The 27,702-nt window shown below is 38.7% G+C and overlaps 1 protein-coding gene across 1 annotated transcript in view; it reads left to right on the top strand.

Annotated features, from left to right (window-relative positions):
- snx29 (sorting nexin 29) overlaps positions 1-27,702 on the top strand; it is a 179,102-nt gene that overhangs the window by 125,163 nt on the left and 26,237 nt on the right. The window contains exon 19 of the mRNA XM_088070391.1: positions 20,313-20,453. Within this exon, the coding sequence (XP_087926517.1) occupies positions 20,313-20,453 (141 nt within the window). The remainder of the gene's footprint in view (positions 1-20,312; positions 20,454-27,702) is intronic.

Raw genomic sequence — 27,702 nt, 5'->3', positions numbered from 1 at the left:
GGAATTTAGGGCATTTCTGGGATTTTAGGACATTTCTTGTACTTCAGGACATTTCTAGCATTTTAAGACAAAACAAGTTTTTTGGGTGAATTCTTAGATTTTAGGACATCAGGGTCCTCGGTCAGGGGTGAAGGGGATCCTCCACTGGTTCTTCTCTGTTTATTAACAAGCTCTATATTGATGCTGTTTTCTTTGCTCTGGCACCGTAAGTATTTACAAGTGTCAGTAATTTTATTTTTATTCTGAATCAGACAATAGTTGGGGGACTTTTCAGAATCCTATTGGGGGCCAGATTATGCCCATGGGCCATAAACCGAGCATCACTGCGCCAGAGGTTTTTACCTCTTTTTCAGCCATTTGTTTTATCGTTTTAGCCATTAAATACATGTGTTGAGAATAAATTAAGTACCATATTTTGGGTAGGAGAGACATTGAGAGGGCGGGGGCATCTTCACCACCTGGAGATAAAAATGTGTCTGCTGCATTTTTTAAAAGTACATCTGTATTATCTTTGCTCTGTATGCTTGTCTTCATTCACAGTAAAGCACCTTTAATCTGTTTGTGTACTCTGATAACAAGAGAACGATGGAGGCTCCCAATTAATAGCAGTTACATAAGCCATCTTTGGCTTCCCTGCGCCTCCCAGACCCTTTAATATGCACCATATGAAACCACATAAATCAGCCTCTCAATGAATAATTGAGACGTCCTCTTTGACACCCTTTGAAATGTGTGCACCGCTGCCTGCAATGGACCGTCTTCCCCCTAGAGAAATGCAATGTGGGGAATGTGTTAGCACCTTTAATTTCTATATTAGCCGTTGCGTATGGCCGGGTTAGCCTGGGAGACTTGCGGCCGCCGAGGCGGTAAGCTTTTACTTCCCGAGCTGCTCAGTGTGAGCCGCTGATTAGCCAGAGGCTGCGAGCGCATGGTGATGGGCTGCTTTAGCTATGCAGATGAGATAATACATCCATATGTATTAATGTGAACTTTGAGTGTATGCGCTTAGCTGTGTGCTGCATTCAAAGACAGATAGATGTTCTGTTTTTTAATGTAGTACTGATGTGCATTTTTTCTGTGTGTTGTCGTGCACGCGCAGGAATCAGAGTGTGCGTACGTGCATGCGAGTGATTATGGTTATGATAATGGCTGGTTGGTGACAGAGGGAGATAACTATTATGTTGATGATGGTAATGATGAATGTTTTACAATGATGATGATGATAATTACAATCGTTGTCTCGGTCTTACATCCATCAGTCATAGATTAAACACCCTCGGGACGACACAGAGGCTGCTTTTACTGCTGCACAGCATCAACTTCAGCATCAGCGCCATTTACATTACATTTCCATTTTAGGCACTTAAGTCAGAGATCTCATCCAGAGTGATTCACAATGGGGAGGTTGGGGTTCAGTGTCTCCAATGACACTTAAACAAGACCGGAGCTGTTGATGGACATGTTTTGGTAACAGTGGGGTGCCAAACTGGGACCTCTGGGCTGGCTAGTGGGTAGACACTATAATGCAATACAATGGCAATAATCAGCTGACAGCCCACGGGTCAAATCAGGCTCCTGATAGGGTGCCGGGTGGCCCCCCAGCCATTTTCTAATTCACAATAAAAATGAAGTGATTCACACTGAGAATTGTTTTTGTACTAACATAAGGTACCAGAGTGCATGAAACAGCATCAAAGCAGAGCTTGTTTATCAAAAAAAAGTGCCAGTTGAGGACTCCCCTCACCCCCAAAAGAGATCCCAATCCACCAAAAATCCTTGAAAGGTCCCAAAATACTAGAAATGTCCTAATTTTTTTGAAATGTCGATGTCAATTCAATCACCCACTTCTCCAGGCAAAGTATCAAGATACTGAACCCCAAATTGCTCCCGATGCGGCTTCATTGGAGTGTGAGTGTGTGTGAATGGTTGCTGAATAGCAGGTGGCACCTTGTACAGTAGCCTCGGCCACCAGTGTATGTGAATGTGTGCGTGAATGTTTGAATGTGACAGTGTAGTGTGAAAGCGCTTTGAGTGGTCAGTAAGACCAGAAAAGTACAGTCTGTTTACCATTTATCCTAAAATCCGAAAAACATCCTGAAATCCTAGAATTGTCTAAAGCCGTAGCACCATCCTAAATGCCAAGAAACATCCTAGAATCCTAAAAATGTCCTAAAATCCTAGAAATGTTATAAAATCTAAGAAATGTTCCAAAATCCCAGAAATGTCTTAAAATAATTGAAATGTCTTAAATCCTAGAAATGTCTAAAATCCCAGAAATGTCCTAAAATCTTTAGAGACATGCATGAAGCTGCTGCAACTGGCCCCTGGCCTCCTGTCATTTTGCAAAAGTGGCCCCCAAGCAAAGCAAGTTGAGTATCTCTGCTGTACGGGTTTATATTGTATTGTGTACTTTCACTCTACAGCTTTAGTGCAAAGCCCTGCATCCCTAAACATCCCATAATTCTGAGTGATGGTTTCTGTGTAGAAGGGATTTTTGCCTCAGACCTGAGTCGAGATGACGCTGCTGCAGTTGTGGATTTGAACCCGCTCGACATTGCAGAGACAAACTGAGCTGCGCGGTGTCCTGAAGGTGTCTCTGAGGTGAAGTCCTGCTGTGTCACTTCATCAGCGAGCTGCCCTCCAATCAAACTTCAAAGGCGTGTCGTGAACAGCGCTAAATGGGATGTGAGAGGCGGGGTGGGGCTTGATCCTCTGGGGTGGCAGAGTCAGGATTCGGCTGGTGACGGCGTCGTCCCTTTGAGGGAGTCGGGAGGGAGTGTGATGATCTCTGCTTTAGCCTCAAGACATCTGATTAGATCTCGGGCTGAGGAATAATTTGTTAGTCTGCCTCGCTGCCTCGCTGCCCCTCTGCGCTCCGCTCTCTGTGCTCCCTCTCCCTTGTTACTCTCACTTTATATTTACACATTTTGTTTGTGTCTCTAATTGTTTCCCTCTCATGCTTCATTTTTCCCCATCACAGTCTTCCCCTCCCCACTTTCTTTCAGTCTACTTTACTCCACATCCTCCACTCCCCGCCTTTACCCTCAATCATTTGGCTTCCTTACTACGCTCAAAGCCAATTTTCAGGACTTGTCAGTGACTCATTCATTCATCTGAGAGAGAGGAGAGAGGAAGAGTGTCCTATCGTGACTGGGTTTTTAGTTTGAGGAGGGACACACAAAAAGGAGGAGTGGGAGGGAGGAGACGAGAATAAGGGAAGCAATTGTGATAAAAGACGCCGATAAGAGCGGCGGCTTGTCCCGTTTTCCTCCTGCTGTGGCAGCAGGCGTTTTTTTTTTTTTTTTTTTCGAGGTAGCCTCCAACTTAGAAGCTGAGTGCTCATATCTGGTTACCACCCGCCTGTCTTAAAGAACTTGTGCTGAGTCCTCAAGTGATAAAAAGCTTATAGTGTCTGGTGTATTGACGGCTGCTCTGTATGAGGAAGAGAGGGGAAAAAAAGCTGTTTCTTTCCCCCCAGTGGGCCTGCAGAGTCATTTGGTCACATGACAGAATCCTTTGTCCAGTGGTGAACCTCCTGAGTGTCCACTTACCTGCAGACTTTTCCAGACTTTACTGTATCTGTCTTTTAGAGGTCAAATGACACTTCATTTTTAAAATGTCGATATAAAAACGGTGGTTTGTAACCAGGGATGTGAACTGTTGTCTCATTTGGGGATTCCTGTTGGTAATGCCATCCCAAACCAAAAGCGTTGCTTTGGAAACATCGTGCCCATCCTCTGGTCTCCCTAAACAACACTATCGGCAAGAAGGAGCTGCTTAATTGGTGAACTGATAATCAGTCATCCTCTAATGTCTTTACTTCTCTCTTTGGATGAGGAAAATGAACAGTGCTGCTGTTACATTTTGGCTAATTTTTACATACATGTGAAATTAGCCAGACCTTAAACTTATCAGTAGTGAGTAATTTAGTAATTTATCATCTTGTTAAAACTGCTCCAAATGCACTGCTGTATTTGGTTATTGTACCCTTGTTGATTTTAAATTCTAACGCTAACTCATTGTTTTGGATTTTCTGCCTCACAATTGTCTTACAACGTTTCTGAAGTGTCTCTGTCGGTATTGATTTCAGAATTTAAAATACCAAAAAAAAAACATCATAAAAAAACAACACTGTCCAACAACTAAGGGACACAATTACTTTCTAGCTGGAATGTTTAGTGACCTAAGGGCCATATTGCAATAAGGAGTTGGTGGAGACCAAAATCTGAGCTAAAAGAGAGAAAAAGTTGGACTTACATTCATCAGGTGGCTGAAAGACGGCTCCAAATGATTGTTTATTTTAGTCCATATCAGCTGTATGTGTAATTAGGCAAATATTTGCTAACAAATTTAAATTTGAAGTTTGGGCTGCATGTGTTGCAGTGAGGTCAGAAAGGACTTAATCTCTTTGTTGTTGGTTGTCATGTAGCTTTTTAGGAATGTACACTTCCAAATGCTAATTGCCAGAATGCTGCTATGCTAAGAAATGCTGCATTCAGTCTAATATGACCCCCGTTTGTGGTTAGTGTTTGTACCTGGGATTTATTGTCCGTCTGAGCTGACGTCTTCACTTGCATAATTTTGTCTCCTCCATGCATTTTGAATCACACCACTGATAATTCATTCTGATTATGCTGCAGATATACATGCAGGACAATTCTTCTCAGAAAAATTCTGTCTTTCAGAAGCAGCAATATGCACTCAGGGATTGGTGGCAGGCGCGCTTTTGTTTGCTGAGATTTGTAGAGTGATGTGACATTTTCTCCAATTCAAACAGTAAAACAGAAAACAGAATATTTTAATAATCAGTCCCTTTCACATTTAAGAGTTTTTTTTTCACAGGAATGTTGGAGAAGCTTGGGTAGTCAGTGAAATGTGTGGAAATACCCTGCGTTGTCACTCTCTTTTTAGTTTCAGTTATTACATTTTAATGAGAAGGATCCTCCTTGAAATACCAGCTGCTTCTTTTTTCATAAGTCACAGACTAATGGAAGCAACACAAAAGTGATCATTGAAGTGTGCACCACATATTCGCATTATACAGGAGATGGCTTGTTAAATATGTTCTCTGCTTTGGTCCGAGTTACTCCTTATTTGCCGCTGGCTTCTTTCTCCTGGTATGTTATGTTGCCGTGGGAGAACAAATCAAGGGTAAGGTAACTGGTGAGGCAGATTTGAGAGAAGGCCATCTTTTCCCTCTGCATTTAAGAGCTCACCTCCACCTCATAAACCTCCAGCAACCTCCCTTGAGCAGAGACAGAGGGTGTATGACACACTAAAGGTGAATGCCTTTGTTTTATCTGCCAAAATAAATATCTCAGTCTTTATCGGGAGATAGGGAGTAGTTATACGACCAAAGACCCAAGGGGGGTGGAAAGTGTGGCTGGCTATAGACAGAGTCTTATATTCCTGGCAACAGCGCTGAAACCATAAATCAAATCAAAAAGATACACGATGGATTTTTTCTCTGTGCCTGCGATAGCCGAGATCTGTATGTACTTCCCATTCTTATTGATGTAATATCTCAAGAATGCCTTGATAATTTGAAGCACATTTAATAACATTGTTTTTAAGGGTGCTATATAATTAAAGTTATTGTTTTTTTTTAATGAGGACATTTTTCAAATTTGGTACTTACTAAATGTCCACATTGACTTGACAATAAACTTATTACTAATAACTAGCAAACTAACTTACTAACTAACTAACTAATAGATTTTGGTGGTCAAAGGTCAAGGTCACCATGACCTTGTGTGTTCCACTGTTGTCAATGGGATATCTCTCACATTTGAGGGAATTTGTTCAGATTTGGTGCAAATGTCCATTTGGACATGAATTAATCAGATTTTTTTTGTGGTGAATCAAAGGTCAAGGTCAATGTGACCTCATTTGTCTCATTCTTGTGAGTGCGATATCTCAAGAACACCTCAAGACAGAATATCTCAAGAAGTATTTTTCATCTAAATTTTGACACAAACGTCCACTTAAGGACGTTAGTTAGGGGTGAATAGGGGAATTAGGGTAAATAGATTTTGGTGGTCATAGGTCAAGGTGACTGTGACATTGCATCAGTCTCATTCTTGTTAACTTGTTATCTCAAGAACACTTAGAGGAAATTCCTTCAAATTTGGCACATACATCCACTTAGATTCAGTGATGAACAGATTAGACTTTGCTGATTAAAGGTCAAGGTCACGGTGACCTTGTGTCCATCTTATTCTTTTGAGCACAATATTTCAAGAATGCCTTGAGGGAGTTTCCTCAAATTTGGCACAAACATCCACTTTGATTCAAAATGAACTGCTAAGATTTTGTTAGTCAATGATCAAGGTCACTGTGACTTTGGATCTGTTTCATTCTTGTGATCACGATATCTCAAGAACATCTTAAGAGAAGTTTTTAAAATTTGGCTCACAAAACATGTTTTTGGTCATAACTCAGGAATTCAAACACTCAATCTGACACAGTTTGTCTATTAGGTTAAAATTATGAGAGTTTATATCCAAAAGGTCAAAGGTGAGTTTTACTGTGACATCATAATGTACTGTGCTGATTGTAAACATCTTCTGTGCTGCCGGGGGGAAAGATATGTGTGAAGCATCCATGTTTTCAAAGACATGGATGGAGACTGTAACTGCAACTTGGCTGCTGTGTGGAGGCATACATCTGCGAGGCAGTAATTCCAGTTTTTTGTTTAGTGTAGCAGATTTCATTAGCTCCCACTTAACAACAGAACAATAGTTTGGGCTATTTTGGTTGAAGATTAAAGATTAGATGTTTTATTGTTGCAGCCACAATGATGCTAGAAGTCGTTTTGCTTGTTGATTTCTTCGTGGACGCTCATTAATTTCCCCCATTTAATCATTCATCCATTCGTTTAATTTAAAAGCCGGCACACTCATCACAACAATGCTCGGTTCATTTTTGCCTACATTATCTCCTCCTGTTCACTCTTCCTTTTCTTGCCCTTCCACCTATTTTTCTTGTGTTCCTTTAAATGTAGTTGCCCCTTGTCTTGAATGTCTTTAGATCCTCTTCCAACAGCATTCTTCCACCTCCCTCCTCCTCCTCCTCCTACTCCTCGTCCTTGTCTCTTCCTCATCTGCATCCACTGGCTCTTCTCCTCACAGTGTTTAATTCAGTGGGATGCCAGAAGCAGCAGAGCTCTAAAATAAACATCTTTACTGCAGTCAAGGTAGTAATCACCCTCTCTCTGTCTTTGGCATTTTCTTTTTCTCCATTTCTTCTCTGTTTTGCTAGATTTTAGAATTCCTCTTTTTCTTTGTTTCTTTTTTTAAATCATTTGTTTCTTTTAGGGAGATTGACATGTCAGTGTTGGGCGCCCCATCTCTGATCGTCTTTCTTGTATCATTTAGGTGACTTCTTTGGTGCTCATATCTGTTGCTTCATGGTACCATATTTCACAGAGATTACTTGTCAATCGAACTGTGTGTGCTCTTCTGTAAAGCCATTTTTCATGGATTTGTTTTTTATTCAGATAAACGTTATGTAACCTTTCAGTTCAGTCATGTTGGCTAGTTTTGCTCTTTTCGTTTTTTTTCCTCAACCAAGATCATGCGTCTGTCGCCATGCTAGTGGCTCTTTTGAAGGGATACTCAAAATTCATCACAAAAAGCCATTTTATTCTAGCTGCTTCTATTCCTTTTTCATCAAAACATGAATTTGTGCATTTTATCAAAAAATGAAGAAAATCACATTTTTGTCAAAGAAAGTCATTTTTAAGAGCAAATTTACATTTGGGTTTTTTTCCCCCACTTATTGTCTAATGTCAACTCACAAAAGTAACACTGAAATAATATTCTGTTTGAGGTATAGTGGAAATGTAGAGTGGAACATTCCCTAAAATGTGAGGAAGCACCACAGCTGTAGCACAGCGAGCAGCGAGCATGGGGATAAATGATAATATATTTCTCCTGTGTTCCCCGATGATCTGAATAAGTCACTAAATGTGTCTCTTGATGCTTTTTAAAAATCACATTGCTGAAACGATCTGAAAAGTCGATAAATAGTAATAAAGTCCGCAAGTTAGTAGTCATCTCTTCCTGTTCCCCTGGGATCGTCTTGTTTGTTTGTTTTTGGACACGGTAATGTTGTTCTCTTACACGACATCCGTAAAACACCAACTGACTGAATATCTCGTCGATGGGGGGAAAGCGATGTGTTGTAAATGACAGAAAAAATCACATCAATAGGGAGTTAAGTGTTCATGCCTCTGCCATGGCCACAGGCATTATACAGTTTTTTTTGGTTGTCCGGCCATCCGTCCTATTCTAATGAATATGATAACTCAAGAACATCAAATTTCATGGCAATCCATCCAAAACATTGAGATATTTCCCAACAGTACCCCTCAGATGTTAGTCCCACAGTGACACTACAAGACAAGTCTGAGAAAAATTCATCCTCTGTGGACCATAAAGGTGTATTCGAAACTAGATTGCATCTATCAAGAATTTGAGATATTTCGGTCAGGACCAAAGCAAAGGACTGAGTGACTAACATTTTCAACCCTAAATCCGCACTGCTAGCATGGCTTAAAAATATGGTTTGCCTCGACCGAAACAAGGCTGCACACATACATTCATGTTTGCCTTTTGCTACGCCCCCTCTCTCCCCTCCGTCCCCGTTACTCCAAACCTCCAAATGGATCCTATTTTCTGCCTAATTGGGCAAATGTTTTTGCCTACAATGATCTGTGAAGAGGGTTGGGGATGACATGCAGCTCTGTTGCCTTTGCTTTGGTTTGCTTTTTGTGCTCGCTCATTCTCTCTCTCACTAAAAACACACCTTTAAAGAAATCCTTTATGGCGCTCCAACGTTTTCTCTCTTTTCTTTTCTTCCCCTCTTTTCTCATGAATTGATTCAAATCAAAGCTTAGCAGTGAAACTGCTAATTATTTCTGTAATTTTTTGTTGTTTTGTGGTTGTTTTCTTCTTTAACCAGTGTCTTTAAAGTCGATGGGAACATGTAACAGGATCAAAACAGATGGATTTTTGGTTAATTGTTTTGCTTGCATGACTGCATGCTAATGTAGCACACATCAGTGACTTTCAAACACAAGTCCATTTGGTGAGATTGGTCAAAGAAATTGTCAGCCATCTTGTGCCTGGCAGTTACGTCGTGTTCTAACTGCAAAGTGAACAGAAAGGCTCTCTTTGCTGGTCTCCTGCGGTGCTGGAAATGGGTTTGCACACAGTTTTAACCACAGTGGGAGCTCCTACAGTTAGCCTGTCTGTCAGACGGGGGACAACAGAACAGGGTCCTCTCAGTGAATTACATTAGGAAGAGAGACATCATTATCATCTGCACTTTCTTTCTGCAACTCTCAGCTGTGGCTCACGACTACTCCTCGTTCCACCTGCTCGTTGGAATACCCTCAGGCTAAAGATCCAGTTAAATGTCAAGCAAAGAAAAAGCTGCAATTATCCGTTCACAGACTTCCCAGCTCAGATCTTTATTTCTGTCGTTATTTCACGGTATGCAAGTACACTTTTCCTCTGGAAGCTGTCGTGCTGAGCCTGAAGAGGGCCACAGAGATGGAAGTTAGGGTTTTTTTGTGTGCGGTTTACATGTTAGCTTTCTACCAGGTGCTTCTTTGCTCATGCAATAAAACGCAGTTGCCCTCACACCAGCTGCTGGTGCTGAGGTGTTTTGTAACTGGGGATCTTAATGAATAAATTAAAGCACATGGTAGCCCTTTTACATCTCAGCAGGCAATGAAAACACAAAGTACAGCTTTTATCAGCATGTCACAGTTAATGTCATTAAAAAACTGCCATCTTACATTGATTGTTTGAATGAATTATGACTCACCGAAAGGACATGTACAAAAGATAACACATGAAACAGGGATACTCAACTTGCTTTGCCTGGGGGCCACTTTTATAAAATGACAGGAGGCCAGGAGCCAGACGCAGCAGCCCCAATACATGTTTTAAGGATTTAAAGGCAATTCCTGTATTTTAGGACACTTCTAGGCTTTGAGGACATTTGGGGATTTTAGAACATTTTTGGGATTTTAGGTTGTTTTTTGGATTTTAGGATGTTTGAAGGATTTTGGGATATTTCTTGGATTTTTTGTTGTTTCCTGACATTCTAGGATTTTAGAACATGTCCCGGATTTTAGGTTGTTTCTGGGGTATTTGGAGGTTTGTAGGATATTAGGACATTAGTAGAATTTCTCAGATTGTTGGATATTTTCAGCATTTAGGACATGTCTTGGATTTTTGGAAATTTTAGGATGTTTCTGATAATTTTGGACATCGAAGTCTTTGTGAGAGCCTCTGTTTTGAATGCTTGATAAACAAGCTCTATTTTGATGCTGACTCTCCCAACAGGGGCACACATGTATATCCACTATATATATCCCTTGTCTTTTCTTCATCATTTCCGTGTTGTACAGAATGGACTGAGCCTCAACGTCCTGTTCTCATTCAGTGATGATCTGTCTCAAATGTCAGCATTTATCAATCTGAATCAGTCAAACTCAGTAAGGTGAGCATCTAAGAAAACACTCGCTGTTAATATTTCATGACACAACAGAGAACAAATAACAGTGAATCACACAGGAGATTTGAGAAAGTTCTATTTTTTTTATAACAAAAAGATTTCTAATGCTTTCTTGGGGCCATAAAAAATGATGACAGTCCACTTCAAGAGTGCTTATTTGTAACATTTTGTGTTGCAGTTTGGGGTTTGAAAGAATAATTGGGCCTCATTCAAGAAGCACTTGAATGAACTGGTTTGTTATAAAGTGGCACACACCAGAGATTTAAAAGAACTTTCAGCATTCGCCAATTTATTTTTTTGTACTTTCTTCCTAGATACAAATTAAATCCAGTACAACCCTAATTCCAGAAAAGTTGGGACGATGTGTAAAACAGAAATTTAAAAAAATACAGTGATTTTATGATAAGTTTTAACTTGATTGAATATAGTGAAAAGACCACATATTTGATGTTCATACTTTATAAATGTATTGTTTGGGATTTTTTGTTTTTGTAAGTATACACTCATTCGGAATTTGATGGCTGCAACATGTTATAATAAAGTTGGGACAGGAGCATGTTTATCACTGTGTGACATCACCTTTTCTTTTAACAACACTCATTGGGAACTGAGAAAATTAATTCTTGAGGTTTTAAAAGTGAAATTCTTGTGTCTCAACAGTCTGGGGTCTCTGTTGTCGTATTTTGTGCTTCATAACACTTCACACATATTCAGTGGAAGACAGGTCTGGACTGCAGGTAGGCCAGTGTAGTACCTGCACTCTACAAAGCCACGTTGTTGGAACATGTGCAGAATTTGTCTCATTGTCTTGCTGGAAAAAGCACGGACTTCCCTGAAAAAAGACATCTGGATGGCATCAGATGTTGCTCCAAAACCTGGGTGTACCTTTCAGCATACATGGTGACTTCACAGATATGAAGTTACCCATGATGCCATGGGCACTAACATCCCCTCCAATACCATCGCAGATGCTGGCTTTGAACTTTGAGCTGGTAACAATCTGGATGGTCCTTTTCCTCTTTAGCCCAGAGGACTCAGAGTCAAAACAGAGATGTGGACTTGTCAGACCACTTCACTGTCTCAGTCCATCTCAGGTTATAATTTTTTTTTATAAAAAAAAAAAAAAAAATACATTTTGATCATTTTTGAACATCAAGTATTCTGTCTTTGTGCTGTATTTAAGTGAATATAGGCCACAAAAAATATATATATATATATATATATCACTGCAATCTGTTTTTAATTACATTTCACAGTGTCCCAACTTTTTGGAAACTGGTATTGTAGTTGAGACCTGTTGCAAAAGTCATGTGCTTTTCTGACTTGGAGGCAAAATGATCATGCCTGAATCTTAAAGAACAAAAGATAAGGTAAATAAATGCTTAAATGATTTAGACCTAACCTGATAAAAACAAAAACAAACCTCGATGCAAGTTTTTGTTTATCTTATTGGTATTCAGTAGTTGTGAAGATATTTTTCTCACTCTGACAGCTGCCTCAGGGTCTTTCTGCAGGTTACTTTCCAGGGGAAAATCTTCCTTTGTAACACCCAACAGTGTGAATTCTCCAACTTTGACTTTGACTTTGTCATATCCCTGTTTACTGCCTCTAAGTCATGGGCCACTTTGGGTCACACTTTATAGTAACTACCATTAATCGATGGTATATTGATAGTTATATAAACTTTGTCATTATTATTATCATTATTTTACTGTGAACAAACAATGAAATGATAAGTAATATTGTTTAGTATTTATTTGTAATGCTATAATTTGTATGTATTTGTATGTATTGTGGAACACATAACATTTTACATACTATATCAACTGTTTATTTGTTAATTTTTTTTTTTTAAACTGCCTTCAAATTACATTCATTATTATTATTATTATTATTATTATTATTTTGATGGCAAATATAAATTTGCAACTGATGACTATAAAACCTTGTTGAAATGAACCATTTCACAAGGTTCAACCATTAAATACTGAATATTGTATTACTTTTTTGCCAATAGAGCCTTTGAAATTCTACTGTTCTTTAAAGAGTGACATAAATATTAACCAAAGTTGAATGAACTTGCAGTGTACATTTAATAGTGGAAGTTATAAAATGTTACTCTACTTTGCTTTAGTGAGATGGTTTTAGCATCTAATTCCAAGTCATAACTATCCCTATTTACCTCTCTCACAGTATAATGCTGCTCTGATTATGTGTAATTGGCACCTATATTATTATTATTACTATATTATTATTTTCTCATTTTGGGGCCCTTCAACATGATTCCTGACGCTGTTAAATTTATTTAGTTTTTTTGTATATTTTCTTCTTTTTTGTGCATAAATTAAGTGATTGTGTGTAACGCTGAGAGACAACAGTGTTGCAAAATGTGGGCGTCCTTCATGTTTGTGACACACCTCCAGTATAGACACAGTGTAAGAGAGATTTAGGATAAGAATATGAAAATGTTCATGCATGAGGCCCAGGTTGTTGTGAAGCATCTGTTACAGTCTATACACTCTAACAGCTCAATCCTCTGCTGAGGTATCCTCCTGTATTTCTGGGCCCAGTTTGTCTTATTCCTGTTTGATAACTGCCCAAATGTAGATAACATTTTCCGAGTGAAGATAAGGAAGTTTGATGCACACCAGAAATGTCATCCAAAAATGTCAACAGTAAACAAACAGTGAAGACAGCCCCCTCAGAGTCCAGACAGTGAGCCCTTCTTTCTAGACTCCTTTCTCTGCACTGATGCTCCGTATCACTTAAAACTCAATCCACCCATGATGCAAAATGTTATTGGAAAGTCCACATAGATGTTCCATATGGTCAAAATGACATGAAAAGGTAATGTTCACATGACCCAAAAACTCATCCTTTGTAGGCCTGACATGATTATTTTATGTTAAGTCAACGATTTTAGAGTTTTTAGCCAATTTGACTAACATGCATAAAGCCGATTTAGCCTAAATAGCCCAAGGCCAATTAGCAACACATTCATTGTGCACTTAAATATATAAAAATAGAAATATGCACATATACAATTCAAGGAAATTAAAAAATGGCAATTACACGATATACTCAATTTTTGCATGTGCATATGGTAAGTTGGCACTTTCTTATTCAATTCAATAAAAAAATGTGTATTATTTTCAAGTACTCATAATTTAGAAAAAGAAATAGTAAGAGAAACATTCATTTTAAAGGTTGAGTAAACTTTCCATTTCTTTGCTTTTGTATTTTAAAATATTTCAGTAGAAACAACACCTAAATTCTTTTATTGATTTTTAATGTCAAGACAACTATTAACAGTTAAATTAACAAATATTTCATGTTAAAATGTCATAATTATTGTGGAGCATAGAAACTATCCACTTTTTACTTTTAAATTGATGTAAAAACATCAACCTAGTTTAAATGTTTATTTGACAAATCGTCACTTTCTTTTTAAATAAAATGGAAAAAAAACGGCTCGACAAAAACACGTAATTACAGCAAGACTTGAAGAGTTAAGCTACACACAAAAATGTGTTGCTGTCTTGACTGCTACAGTATTCTGCGTTATTTTTATTATTTTATTTTAGAGTACACATGACACAATGGCCATGACTGACACTAATCCGACCCACACACATTTTATGTATTCCTTCAACTATAATCAAATTGTAGGGAGGTAAAAAATATATTCCTGAGGGAGAAATGTATCGTGCAAGAGGCAGAGACCATTTTCTGCACCTACATTTACACAAAAGTGCAGTGCAGTCACTTTATAATGCAGTGGTATGACTAAGGGGCAGGACTCTTTCTTAACCTTTCTTTTTGCAACAATACAGCCTGAAGCTGAATGTGAGTTTGCACCTAAAGTAGCAGAGTCAATTTTGTGGTAAAAGTCCAAAGAAGTAAATCACAGCACTTCACGACTAAAAAAACTCTTGTTGCATCTTGAAGTGCTGATACTCAAGTACCAAAGATAGGTTTTTCTTTTTTATATTGACACACTAAGGTTATATTTTCATCAAATGTGTTACTCAGATATTCTCATAAGCCCATTTAAATCCTGACAAAAGGACTGTGTCCATCCCAGTTGAGCTTTCAGCGACAGCCAAAACCCATCAACCCTCCTTCCACGAGGTCCCTCTGAACCCTGATTAGAGGACCTCTCCCCGTTTGAAGACTCCTTTTTATTGGAGATATCAAAGCGCCGGTGCTCAAATATTCAAGGATGTCGCAGTTCGGGTGTTGCCAAGATTTTTGTCAGAGATAATGAAGAGGACTATTTGTGATTAGTCAGGAGGAGAGAGCTGCTCGCTGTGTGCGTGTTGCCATAAATAAGTATGCCAATGAGACGGTGTAAAGTGGATTAAGCTCGCTGTGCTAATACAGCCGTATGTGTGGAGCCATTTGATGTCTGAGAAGCTACAGACACTACGGGACCGATTCTATCGTCACATCTTTGCTAATGCAGCTCTTAATGTGAATCCAGACCCCAGAGACCACGTGTAGATATGACATGGAGAACATGAGGACTGCACCAGCTGCAGTCTGGTCTCTGAAGCAGGCTACACAGTACAGTCATTATGGCTTATGAAGAGTTATTATGGGGATTTGTTTATTTTTGGCTCGGGTTTTTTTTTTTCTCCAGAACATTTCACACACACTCACTGAAATGTTACTTAAAGGTCTGCAGCCGTGGAAGAAGCACTCATAAAGTAAAAGTAGCAGTTAGGGCTGTCAGCGTTAACGTGTTATTCACGATGTGATTACGGTTCATACATAATGCGTTGATTTTTTAAAATTGCGTTAATTGCCAGTTGACATTTCTGTCTTTAAGAAATTGTACCAGGCTGAATTTTGGAGCTAAAGTGATGATTGTAGTGGTGTATAAAACTAGAAGTCCTGAGGAATCCAGTGGTACCAACCATGTCATGTTAGCTTCTTGTGAAAGCGGTTAAATAGCTCCAAATTTAGGTTAAATTGTGGCTATGGAAGAAAGACATGGCCATTTCACAGGAGTTCTTGACCTCTGACCTAAAGATATCTTAATGAAAATGGGTACTATGGGTACCCATGAGTCTCCCCTTTTCAGCATTCCCATTTCATGCTAGTCCCGTGTAGTGTTTTGCTGTGGTTGATTCCTAATCAAAATAATCTGGTAAGAGTTTCTTTTCCTTGTCAAAATGGTCTTCAGAACTGTTAGTTGATGTAAAATAATGGAATTGAAAATGTAATCATGAAATGCGATTCATCATAATTAACGTCTGATTAATCGTTTGATATCCCGAGTAGCGACACACTTCTGGTTAAATCCTAAATTCCTTGCAACTGTGCGTTTAGAAATGTTGTTTTTAACTGTTGGACTCTTTTTCATAAAGTTACTATCCTTGCTTGTAACAATTTGTGAACAGCTGAGCCTTTCATATGCGGCCATAATTCTTTAATGCTACCAATTACTTTGTTTTCCTGTGAAATGTTCCAAAAACAGGTGTTTTTTTTTTTTTTGTTTTTTTTTAAAGTATTTTAAAGTCTGTCTTTTGTTGCTCCTGTCCCAACTCTTATCAGTTTGAACATTATATATCTTGCCATATTCAATATTCAATTGACTATAGTTCAAAAAAGGATTTGCAAATCATTGCATCCTGTCTTTATTTATGTTTTACACAGCGGCCAAATTTGTATTTTTATTTTTTATTTTTTTGAATTGGGATTGTAACTTGTGACTCCAGCTCTCAGATAAATGCAGTTAAGTAAAAAAGTGTAATATTTCCCCCTAAAATGTAGCAGAATAGAAGAATATAAATATAATATAAAGAATAGAATATAAAGTAGCATAAAACTGAAATTCTCAAGTCAAGCACCCCAAAACTGCATTTAAGTACAGTACTTAATTAAATGTACTTTCCACAACTGTAGGTCTGTGTAGTGAATCGTATCAGATAAAAGAAGTGATATTAGATTTAAATGCATTTATTTGTTTGGAAAGTTATTTGATGGCTTGTGAGGGCTTTATGGACCTCTGCGTACATTCTAGCACACCAGATAGAATATTTAAAAGCACCAACCTGTTTTCCTCAGTTCAAGAATAGCCCATAATGAAATATAATGGGAAATATTTCGCCCTCAGCCTAATGCTGCAGTAATTACTCAGTGTTGCCAGGACTTTGACTTTGACAAGGCATGTTTTTACAGTGATGGAGTGATTGAAGCAAGATGGTGACGTGTGGACAATTTTTCATGAGATTATTAAGGTGATGGAAATGTCAGAGTGCTTATTTTTCACTTTATAACACTTGTGACAAGTCCAGACTAAAGTTGTGAATTATTTAATATTGATCTAGATCAGAGGTGCCCAGGTTCCTTCCTATGAGGGGCCAGAAATTCATCTTGATAGAGGCCTGTGGGTCAGGAACAAGTGTTGATGTTAGATGAAATAACTTTACATTAAAATGGATTATATTTTATAGGAAAGTTAGCGTTCTAAATGTTATATAAAATACCAAGACAATTAAAACACATCTGTTTAACCCTTTAATATCTTGTAGATATCACTTTTTTTGTGCTGTATTCAGACACCTTTCTGTATTGAAACCTTTGAGCCCTGAGCAAATTGGTATGATTTGACTGGTAAAAAAGGCAATGAGCAACTTGACAAGAAATGTCCCGCAAATTACAGGAAATAAGTAAATGTAGAAAATTATTTTTTAAAAAGCCAGGGAAAAATTATTATATTATATAAATTATATATTAAATATATTATATATTATATTTTTATTTAAAGTTATCAAAAATATATATTTTAAATGACTTTTTATGAGATTGTCATGAATTTGAATTTTTTTGTTATGTGCTTCTGTTTTTTGTTACTGTTTCTTTTCTTTTTTTAAAAAACTTTTTTCTGCTTTACCTTTGTGTGTGTATGCGTGTTTTGCTCAATATTAATATAAGATAATTTCAACAACACTTTGATTTGTCCTGAATGAGGCGTTCAGTATGATCCAGTTTAGTCTCTCTCTCTCTCTCTCTTACTCTCTCTCTCTCTCTCTCACACTCACACACACACACACGCACACACACACACACACACACAGAGAGAGAGAAAGCAGACCACAGAGTCCATCTCTTAACTTGCAAAAAAGAAGTTGTTGAAAACTTGGATATGCTTCTGTAGGTCAGACCCAAAGTGCTGAGCGGACAAGTCTGCTGTCCATTAGTGGCCGTGTCTGCTCCCATCTCGTCAACCACGACTGTCGTTCACCAGATTCAGGTCTTTCCTTTAGTGCTGCTCCATATACAACAAGTTACTCTGGATCAGGAAAGTCTGACCCTGAGGGCGATTTTTACATTGGATAGTTGTTTTTATTTAGGATATAAGTGTTCATATAAAAATCTTATTACCCTTCAGTTTATTATTCTGCTCCTCTGTGATTCTCCTGTAGATAAAGGCAACGGTAATTGATAAATACAGATTAAAAAAACTTTCTATCTCTCTTCCCACAAATTCATTAGATGACCATTTGAATGATGCCACATGCTTTTAAATCATTTCATTCGACTGCACTGTAAAATGTCTTTCTCTGATATTTCTTTATGACATTAATGATGTCTAGATGTGTCTGCCAGCGAGACATTCAGGACATCTAACAAAGCCTCAGTTGTCAGGTTTCCTCTTAATGGCTATCCAAAATGTCACATTTTTTCCATGTTTGCTATGTAACCTCGACTGCACGGCAGCATCATGCTGACTAAAGATCACGCAGTAAAAGAACAGTCGCCTCATCAAAAAAAACCCCAAAACAATTGTCAGGTGATGTGTTTGGTATGTTGTTGTTTTTTTTATCATTGATCAGGTCTTTTTGATATTGTGTCTGGTTTTGTTCCACTTGTGCCACTGGTGGCTCAGAGTTTTCATTTAGCCATTGGAATATCTCATTTTCTTCTACATGGTAAACTACAAATTTTGTTAAGTTTGTTGCAACAATTGGTCTCTTTTTTTATGATTCTGGGGATAGCCGTGGTTGGAGGCATTGTTGTTTTAGGTTGTCCATACGTAAGTCTGTTCGTGCTTTTCCTTGGCCTTGAGGAATTTTGTTTGAAATTTGGCTCAAATGTCCACTTTGACTCAACAATGCAATGATTGTGTTGTGGTGGTCAAAGGTAAAAATCACTGTGACCTCCTCATTCTTGTGAATGTGAAACTGCAAGAACACCTTGAGGATTTTTTTAAAAATTTGGCGCAAACATCCACATGGACTCAACAATGAATTGATTAGATTTTGATGGTGAAAGGTCAAGGTCACCGTGACCCCACCTGTCTCATTCTTTTGAACACCAAACCTCAGGAAGACCTTGAGTAATTTTTTTTTTTTTAATTTGACATGTCCATTTGGACTCAACTATAAAATGTTTCGATTTTGATGGTCAAAGGTCACTGTGACCTTACATCCATCTTAGGCTTGTCAACGCAATATCTCAAAAACACGTGGAGGGAATTTCTTTGAATCTGGCACAAATGTCTACATGGACTCAGCAATGAAATGATTACATTTTGGTGGTCAAAGGGCAAAGGCCAAGGTAATTGTGACCTTGTCTGACTCATACTTGTGAACGCAATATCTCAAGAACATCTTCAAGGTATTCCATCAAACAAACATCAACTTTGAGTTAAGGATGACCTGAATAGAATTTGGTGGTTGAAGTTAAAGGCCACTGTGACCTTGCATTTATCTCAGAGGGGAAGATGTTTGTCAAATCACGTTTAAATACAGGAATGACCCCAAATAGCTATAGATAGTCTCTCCTGGAAGGCATTCATAGCGGTGCCCTTGTTTGTAGCTTGATAGAAAAGTTCAAACCTTTTGTAGTCCTCACCTCCATGGAGCAGCTCAGCAGGTGACAGTACAGGTTGGACTGGGCAGCGCTGTGGGAAACAAAAAAAGCATACATGCTCCGTCAACTCGGTAAAGGTTTCAGAAATGCTCAGGGTTTGTTATTGAAAGTCCTCTTATGTGTTGAAAATCATTTTAAGGTTGAAAAGACCTCTAAAAGTCTCCCCAGTTGTATTGTTTTTGTGTGTAACGTCTTGCTGGTGATGGCAGACCAGGAGGAAGGGAACACGCAGTCCAACATTAAAGCTCAGTTTTGACATTCTTGGCTTTTGTTTACTTTATGTTTTTTTTATTTGCCTGGTGGGGGGCAGCTGTGCCGAGGTACATTTGGTCGATTTTTAAATCAATTTCTGTTTTTCATGTTCCTGAATCAAGTCTGTATTTTTGGGGGGCATTTTTAAAGATTGAATTCTGAAAAGCCGTTCTGCTCGCTCTCTCTTTTGTCTCTGTGTATTCCCTGTTTTCTCCTGCAAAAATGGAAACCCATCTCTCGCTCCTTTCTCTCCCCCTCCTTCTTGTAATAGGCTCATCTCTCCCTCTCTCTCTGCTCCCTCTATCTTTTGCGAGTCTGAATAAAGCAGCTAATGGTGCATGGAAATGTTGGCACCACAGTCACGCCTATGGACACACTCTCTCTCTGTTATGTGTTGCAGTATGTAAGTGAAAACACACATTTACAAGGATGAGAGGAAGTAAATCTTTCACCCATCTCATTAATTTATTGTAGGAGCGTAATGACGTATATGTTTATGGCAAAAAAAAAAGATGGAAGGCTCTTTTTTTAGTTTTTTTAGGCAATTTAATAACTGACCTAAAGTTTTTTTTACTTTCTCTCTGCAGTATTGCATTTTAATAATGCTGAATTTGATGATAATAATGTTGTCCATTCTCCATCCTCAGGTGTACATCCGTATCCTGGACAATGAGTGGAACGTGTACAGGCGTTACACCGAGTTCAGGGAGCTCCACAACCACCTGAGGAGCCAGTTTCCACAAGTGGACGCCTTCAACTTTCCACCCAAGAAAGCCATCGGGAACAAGGTGAGCTGCGGCTAACTGTGAGCTGTTTGTGTGGGCGACTGTGGGCCTTTGTCTGTGACTCTACCTCTCTCTGGTAGGGGGAAAACCAATATTCAATTACAAATTTTTATCTGGAGTTATATGGAGTTTTTAAGTTTGAACAGGCATTTTCCGCATATTCAGAATCACAATGGCATTTCTTTAATGTAGCAAACAAGCTAACTGCGCTAACGACAGGCAGTGTGCAACACAACATTGTGCTGTCTTTTTAACCGTCTGTATATTCAAAGCATTTATCACACTTTTGCTCTCATGTTGGTTGGTTTTGAAATGACTAAAAAACCTTTTGAAGTCTTTCGATGAGCTTGTACGGCCCCCGTGTGTATCGGTTTGGCGTGTGCATAGAGCCAAAGCTTCCGAGGCTGTGATGAGTTAGGGTTGCTAGCTCTGCTTTCAGGGGATGGCTTTAGTAAACGCTTGTTTTAAACCTTTTAATTCCTCTTAAACACTCTATTCTTGCATGACTTTCACCAGTTATCATGAAAAAAGTGTACCGGCCTCTGAATAAACCCTGTTGGTCAGACCATTCCCCTGCCAGCACTTTAGCACTGCTCCTCTTTCGGCATCTTTTTTTCTCTTTTGCTGACACACAGCGTCACTCTTCATCTCCAGGGGACAATCACTGCTCCAGGTCCCCACGGCTCACTCACCTGTCTAGTTAGGAGAACTGCCATCTCTCTCTCTCTTTCTCCTTTCATCCTGCTCTCCTCCATCTCCCTCCAACCTTTGGGAGATAATTTGGTTCTGACCCCGATTCTCTGGCTGGTTGGATTTGACGTGGCCACAGCCAAAATCTGCAGTCCGACTCCCCCACCTTCAAAGACACTGCGCTGTCACGGCGAGAAACTGGACTGATTTGCAGAGGCTGCAAATGTGAGAAGAGGCTCAGTTTGTGTGTGTGTGTGTGGGTCTGCAGGACTGTGTGGGACCATGTGGAAGTGCAAGTGTCTATCAGAGGCCGAGCCCGTCTGTGTTGTTGTGTCCTGGGAAGCTCTCTGAAAGCCCATTACTCTGCAGGTTTGTGTGAATTATTGGTTTTTGGCTCCAGGAAGTTGGCCATCACTGCAAATAGCAGCCCCGGCATTGTTGCTCTCTGACCACATTTTAAAGCAGGAGCACCGCACACGGCTGGAAACACACATTGAACACCGACTCGCACTTCCTGTAAAGTTTTAATGGGTATCAGAGTATCTGAACACCAAACGCTGATTTTCCTGATCATGCTGGGGTCATGTGGAGGTTTGCTCACGGTGTAGTCAGTTCACCGCAATGTAGCAGATGGGAAACATCGTTTGAAACAATGATTTTCAGGGCTTAATAGTGACAATATAATCATTCTGAATAACTGGCATAAGTAATAGAGTTTGTCAGCCTCTTCTTCGCTGTTAATTTGATTCCCAGTGTTTTCTTCTCATAATACACAAACATTTCATTTTTCGTTCTTAATAAATTTTAATGTAATTTTCTTATTGTGCACAAATTAACTTTACCGCCGTTTGACATCATGTTTTTATTTCATTTTTATTTCAGTGATTCTTTATAAGCCTCTTGAGGTCTTATCTTCACCCACGCAGTTTGTAATAACAGTTTCCATTACAAATATAATCTGTACACAGGGATGAAGTTCAGCTCAGGTTGCACTGTGAAGATGCTTCTGTTTTAATACTGAAAAGTTTTTCTTCTTTCTTCTTTCTTTCTTCATTTCGTTCTTGTATTGTATCGCCAACCATGTATTGTAACAAGCATCCTATCATTGTTAAAAATCGTTGTACCCCTACTACAAACAGATATCTGCATATGAATGTAGAATCTGTTGGCAACAGGACAAAGATTTTTGTAGCCAGAGTGTTCTTAGTCTGTGTTTATAGTCTAGCCAAGTCACATTCGAGCAACTTTAAACTGTGCATATGGAGAGCAAAAGAGGTGGAATAAATTGGCAGAAATGCAATCTTGGATTAAGTTAAGACAATTTAGCCTTTTATTAGCGTCTTTATTGCAGATATCTGTTCGTAGAGATTAGTAAAACAATAACCAACGCATGAAAGATGAAGTCTCAGACTAGATATTTGCTGGAGCCCTTGTCCTTGGTTACCAGAGATTAAATCAAAAATATGAGCTTCTACCTCACTCATTTATCCACCTGTCTTTTTGCACGTTTTACTATTGCAGATGTAAGTTTAACCTGAAAAAAAGGTATTCAGAATGTCAAAGAAAGTTGTATTTGATGGTTAATTTTGGGAATCAGAAGAAAGGAGCTTTGGTCTGGTACACTCACAGACGTATACTCAAATTGGAGTATACGTATTGGAGGTGATGCAGTAATAACCTTTATAAGAACAACTTTTCACATTTTTAAATGATCAAATTTTACTTATAAAATTTTGAAATTTAAACAAACATGACCTGTGCACGCTACAGCTACAGCCTTTCAACATATATATCGACTCAGTTAAGGAGTTTTTTTAAACACTACAAAGTATTGGATTTTACGAAGTCCTTCAAGCTGTAAAACTAATTAAATGTAATAATTTCCTCAAATTTCTAAAACAAGCTGCTACATCAACAGAAGTTTTGGAGAAAGTTTGCCAACAGAAAACAGAGCTGAAGGCCTCAGGGCCAGACTGAAATGAAATGAGGCAGCAGGTGGAGGGCTTTATAGCTCAAAGATGTGATAAATACCAGATTGGTGAAGTATGTGTGTACGTTTTATGTGTGTGTGTGCATGCAGAACATGAACTTCTTTGTGAAAACAGAAGCTATGCAGCATAAAGAGGTGTGTGTTTGAGAGAGAGAGAGGAGCTGTATTGGCAGTGTGTGTGTGTGTGTGTGTGTGTGTGTGTGTGTGTGTGTGTGTGTGTGTGTGTGTGTGTGTGTGTGTGTGTGTGTGTGTGTAAAACACTGCTGTTCTCCCTGAAACAGTGTGTGTGTGTATGTGTGTACTTTGTAAATTCAGGTGTGTTTATTGTGTGTGTGGTGTTCTCGGTAATCAGCAGGCCTGCCGTGCAGAGTTCCCTGTTATTTCAGTGCAGTCAGTATTTGTTTCTGGCTCTCTCGGAGCACTTTAGAGTGTCGGTCGTAGCGAAGGCCTTCTTCTTTTTCAGGTGGAGTGGGGAGCGGAGCTGCTACAGAGAGGCGAGTGAAGTGTGCCTAGAGTTTTTACTCAAACAAGAGTGTTGAATTGTTAAATGGCCTTAAATGGAGTTTTTATTACTAGTTAAAAATAACACGCATAACATGCAGAACATTCAAACACATGAAAATGACCCTTTCCTGCTATATTGTCCTAAAATTGGGCTTTTATGTATAAAATTAAATGTAAAATAAAGAGAAATAAAAATGTAAAAAAATACAAAGTATAAAGTGGCATGAAAAGAAAATATTCCAGTACAAGTACAGTACTAGTAAGTAGTTATATTCCACAACTGAAAACTACTCGGGGTACCTTCCAGGTTTAAGGTTTATGATGCATTTACTGAAGTGTCTTCCAAAAGAAACGAGCACATAAAAAGAAGCTCAATATACATGATGGTAATGTACGTATTTTCTTCTAGCCTCGGCTGACAGGTTCTCAAAACATTTATTTAAGGACGATGACAAAATCTGTTTCGATAAAAGGTGTTGCGTCGTCTCTGCCAGTCCCTCTGTTTCTGTTTTTGTCTCCGTCTCTGTTGGTGTGTATATGTATAGTTTTCTCATCTCTGTCTCCCTGTTTTTGCTGCAGACTGTCTTTCAGCCTCTTTCTTGCTTTCATCCATTACAAAGTGGCACTTTTGCTACAGTTTTGCAAAATCCAAAGCTGATTTTGATATGCACACACACACACACACAGGGCCTCTTAGTGTTGTGTGCAGCTAATGATAGAGAAATGTTAATGTCAGGATGATGTGAGAGGGAGAGACCTTCAAAAGCCTTTTAGCTGCACCGTGGATATCTGCTCTGCTGCAGGATGAAACATACAAACTGTCAGTGCAGATCAGGTAGTCACACCCCCCACTAACTGTATTACATGCCAAGGACACGCTCAGTTACATCAACACACATTCACACTTTGCAAAATGATTGACAGCTCAGCAGGAAACAACTGTAGGCCTAGTTCTGCTCTGCTCTGGATTTATGGAAATCTTATGGAAAAGCATACACATACCTTTCACATTTAACAGGTAACACATACACACACACTTTAGTGAGATTATCTGTGCCAACACTCAGCTGACTTCTGAGGCAGCTTGCATGCCACTAGCCTGTGATTAGACTGTTAGCTAATCTGCTGCCACGTATGTTGTCAGGACTCATCACAGAGGTGTTCACTGGATGTGGGTTTAACTCCTGCACTCCGTGCATAAATCACATGTTCCATGTAGAGTAACATGTGATTCATAGTCAGTTTCGGTTTATTTTACTTTCGATAAGCCAACACCCCTTAACTAACAGGTTAATTTTTTTTTACACATTGTGTGATTACAGCCGTTAACGCTGTCATGGTGGCGAAATGCGTTGCTGCGGAAACACTTGGCCCACCCTCCAGGCTCTCCCCAGGTCGCCCCGATGACTAAGCGGCTTCATTTTGACCACCAAAACCTTTTAGCGTTGTTAATTATGTTAGCACCACTAGCCTTGCTGACACTGCCAACAGAGCTAACAGTGCTAACATAGTCAACAAAAGGGGTTTAATCATAGACTGTATATAAAGAAAGAATATTTACTTTATTTAAAGAACATACAGTCTATGGGTTAAACATCTCAAAATTGAGCTGTTTACTACCCTGGTGAGCGCAGGGGGGATAGTGGTAGCTGACTAATAAGCGCCGCCACTAGCTAACTAGCTCCTACCAGACCAGGATGGTGTGCAATGCAGTAAACTCAAGAGGAACAAAATTAACCTGCAGACTAACATGTGTAACGGGTTGTGACAGGAATTTGAACAAATATGGAATACATATGTGTTTTGTATTTCTAGCACTACATTTTCAACCTCTCTTGAGTCAGGGACCCTTGATTTAATAGTGTTGCTTCCCTCCATTCATATTGTAATGGAGTGATTTACTTTTCATGAAGGTATTCATATTTTTCCGAACGTTTCTTTCTTTGTAGAAGTTGGGGGAGACTTCTTGATATCTTCTGCCTGTTGCTTTGACATTTCAGTCACCCGTATTATGAATCTTTTACATAACTGCAGTTTACAGCTCAAGCTGCATTGACATTTGAAACTTTGATATTCAAAAACTATATGCTCCTGACTTCAGTTTATTCTTCTAGTGTTGGAGTTTACATTGACAGATTATTGTAGCCAGTTTGGAATCAGTCAGATTTTACAAAATGCTAAAGGAGGGGTTTCTTTTTCCACACAACTGCAGTCTCAAATGAAGTTGTAGGTCGAAGCCTACACAAAGTCAAGGGTGAGATACATTCCAAAATATCTCTTGATAGCGAGATGAAATGGTGCGATTCTTGCAAGATGCAAGAAATCATGGAGTTCAGTGATCTAAATCATAACAGAGCAACTCCTGCTGCATTTAATCAGCTTCTCCACGCAGCAGTTTAACATAGAGACTGTGGAAGTCATATAGCAGTGGTACTTTAATGACATTTTTTCCCAAAATCTGACCCATAATAACCAGGCTAGTGCTAACTTCTATATTAACATGTACTACATGTACTACCTTCATCAACACTCTCAGTGTGAATGTGTTCATGTGGTAACTAGAAAAATGTAATTTTCTTTTAGCAAAGATCTTTTTCATCTCTGAGTTTGCTCTTTAAAGCATTTTAAGTGCAATCTTCTTTCAGAAATGCCTTAATTTCTCTTTGAACAGCGAAACAGAATAATGTGAAAATCTTTGATTACTTTTTGGAGAAAAGAAGCTTCATCATTACATTTTTTAAATATAATTGAATGAATGCATGGCGAATTATTGAAGGTTGTGTTTAAAATTGCGGTTGACAGTTGAGAGATGTTAACAGTCATTTGTCTTTGGGATTAAAGCAGGATAGATACAGGATTGGATGGAGCCAAATGTATATGTTGACATTTGGAATGAGACTTCAGAATAAACTGGCTCATATAAAATCTCTTTGTTCAACATTTAGCAAATAACAATCGTTTGTGTATGTAACAGAGCATTTGGTATGTCATCACTCGATTAAATGAGCAATATCGGTGGTAATCAGCCTCAAACGTGTGTTAGAAGGGGCCTGCTATACCTTCTAGAAGTTTCAGAATAATTATCTAAAATTTTCCAAAAACAATGTTTGACAGAAGAAATCACCATTATTACAGTCGCAGTTTTGTGAGCTTTCAGTTTCACGTTGTTTGGTGTAGCCACCCAAACTATGTGGCTAGGTTATGGAAAGGATTGTTGTTTGGGCTAACATAAGTACTCCTCTTGTTACATAACCTGACATTAAGTAATATATGTTACATCAGCACTGACTTTTGGTTTCATATGGGACACAGTCTCTAGGAATGCGGCATCATAATCGCTTCCTGATTGTGTTCACAGCAGAGGTCTACCGATATTGGTTTTTCAGAGCCAATACCGATACCAATTATTGTTTTTTAATGAGACTGATAACCAATATTTGGATCCGATATACATTTACAATGAACATGAAAATCTTTATGTCAATATTTAGAATTTGTAATATAACCAATATCAACACAAAACTTTGCTTAAATGCTATTGGCAAATGTTTTATCATAATTTTTCAAATCGTATACAGCAAGTTCCCAGCAACTTTTTTATAAAGTCAAGTGTAAATTTAGATAAAATATGAATAAATAAAAATAGCTCCCTGTAAAACTTCCTCCCATGCTGACACTTTCTTTGGACTTTTTAATTAATTCTTTTTATCAGTGACCATTACAATAAAACAAAACGCCAATACAGAGAACTGACAAAATGGCAAATATTAGCCCTGATAATCGGCAGAGCCGATAATTTGTCAAACCCGAGTTCATAGACAATATTTCAGGAGTTATGAAACTGGTGTTTTTCGCCATTGGCGTGGACATCAATTCAAGCTGGCCGCCAAACAAACCCAATGGGCTATGGGTTAAACCTTAGCAACAAGGTAAATTCTTAAGTAGACACAATTAGGGTCCTAAAAACCAGGTTTAAAAGAATTGCCATGCGGGTACATGGAAATCTAGTTCTCCTGCTAGTGTAACACGTATGGGGCTGATAACACCCATTCAGTCGAGTAATAACAT

The sequence above is a fragment of the Plectropomus leopardus genome, chromosome 19 (genome assembly GCF_026936395.1).
Source record: "Plectropomus leopardus strain MGB_pleo_1.0 chromosome 19, ASM2693639v1, whole genome shotgun sequence".
NCBI classification, from domain to species: Eukaryota; Metazoa; Chordata; class Actinopteri; order Perciformes; family Serranidae; genus Plectropomus; species Plectropomus leopardus.
The sequence above is the reverse complement of the archived record's forward strand: the minus strand, read 5'-3'. Positions and strand labels throughout refer to the sequence as shown.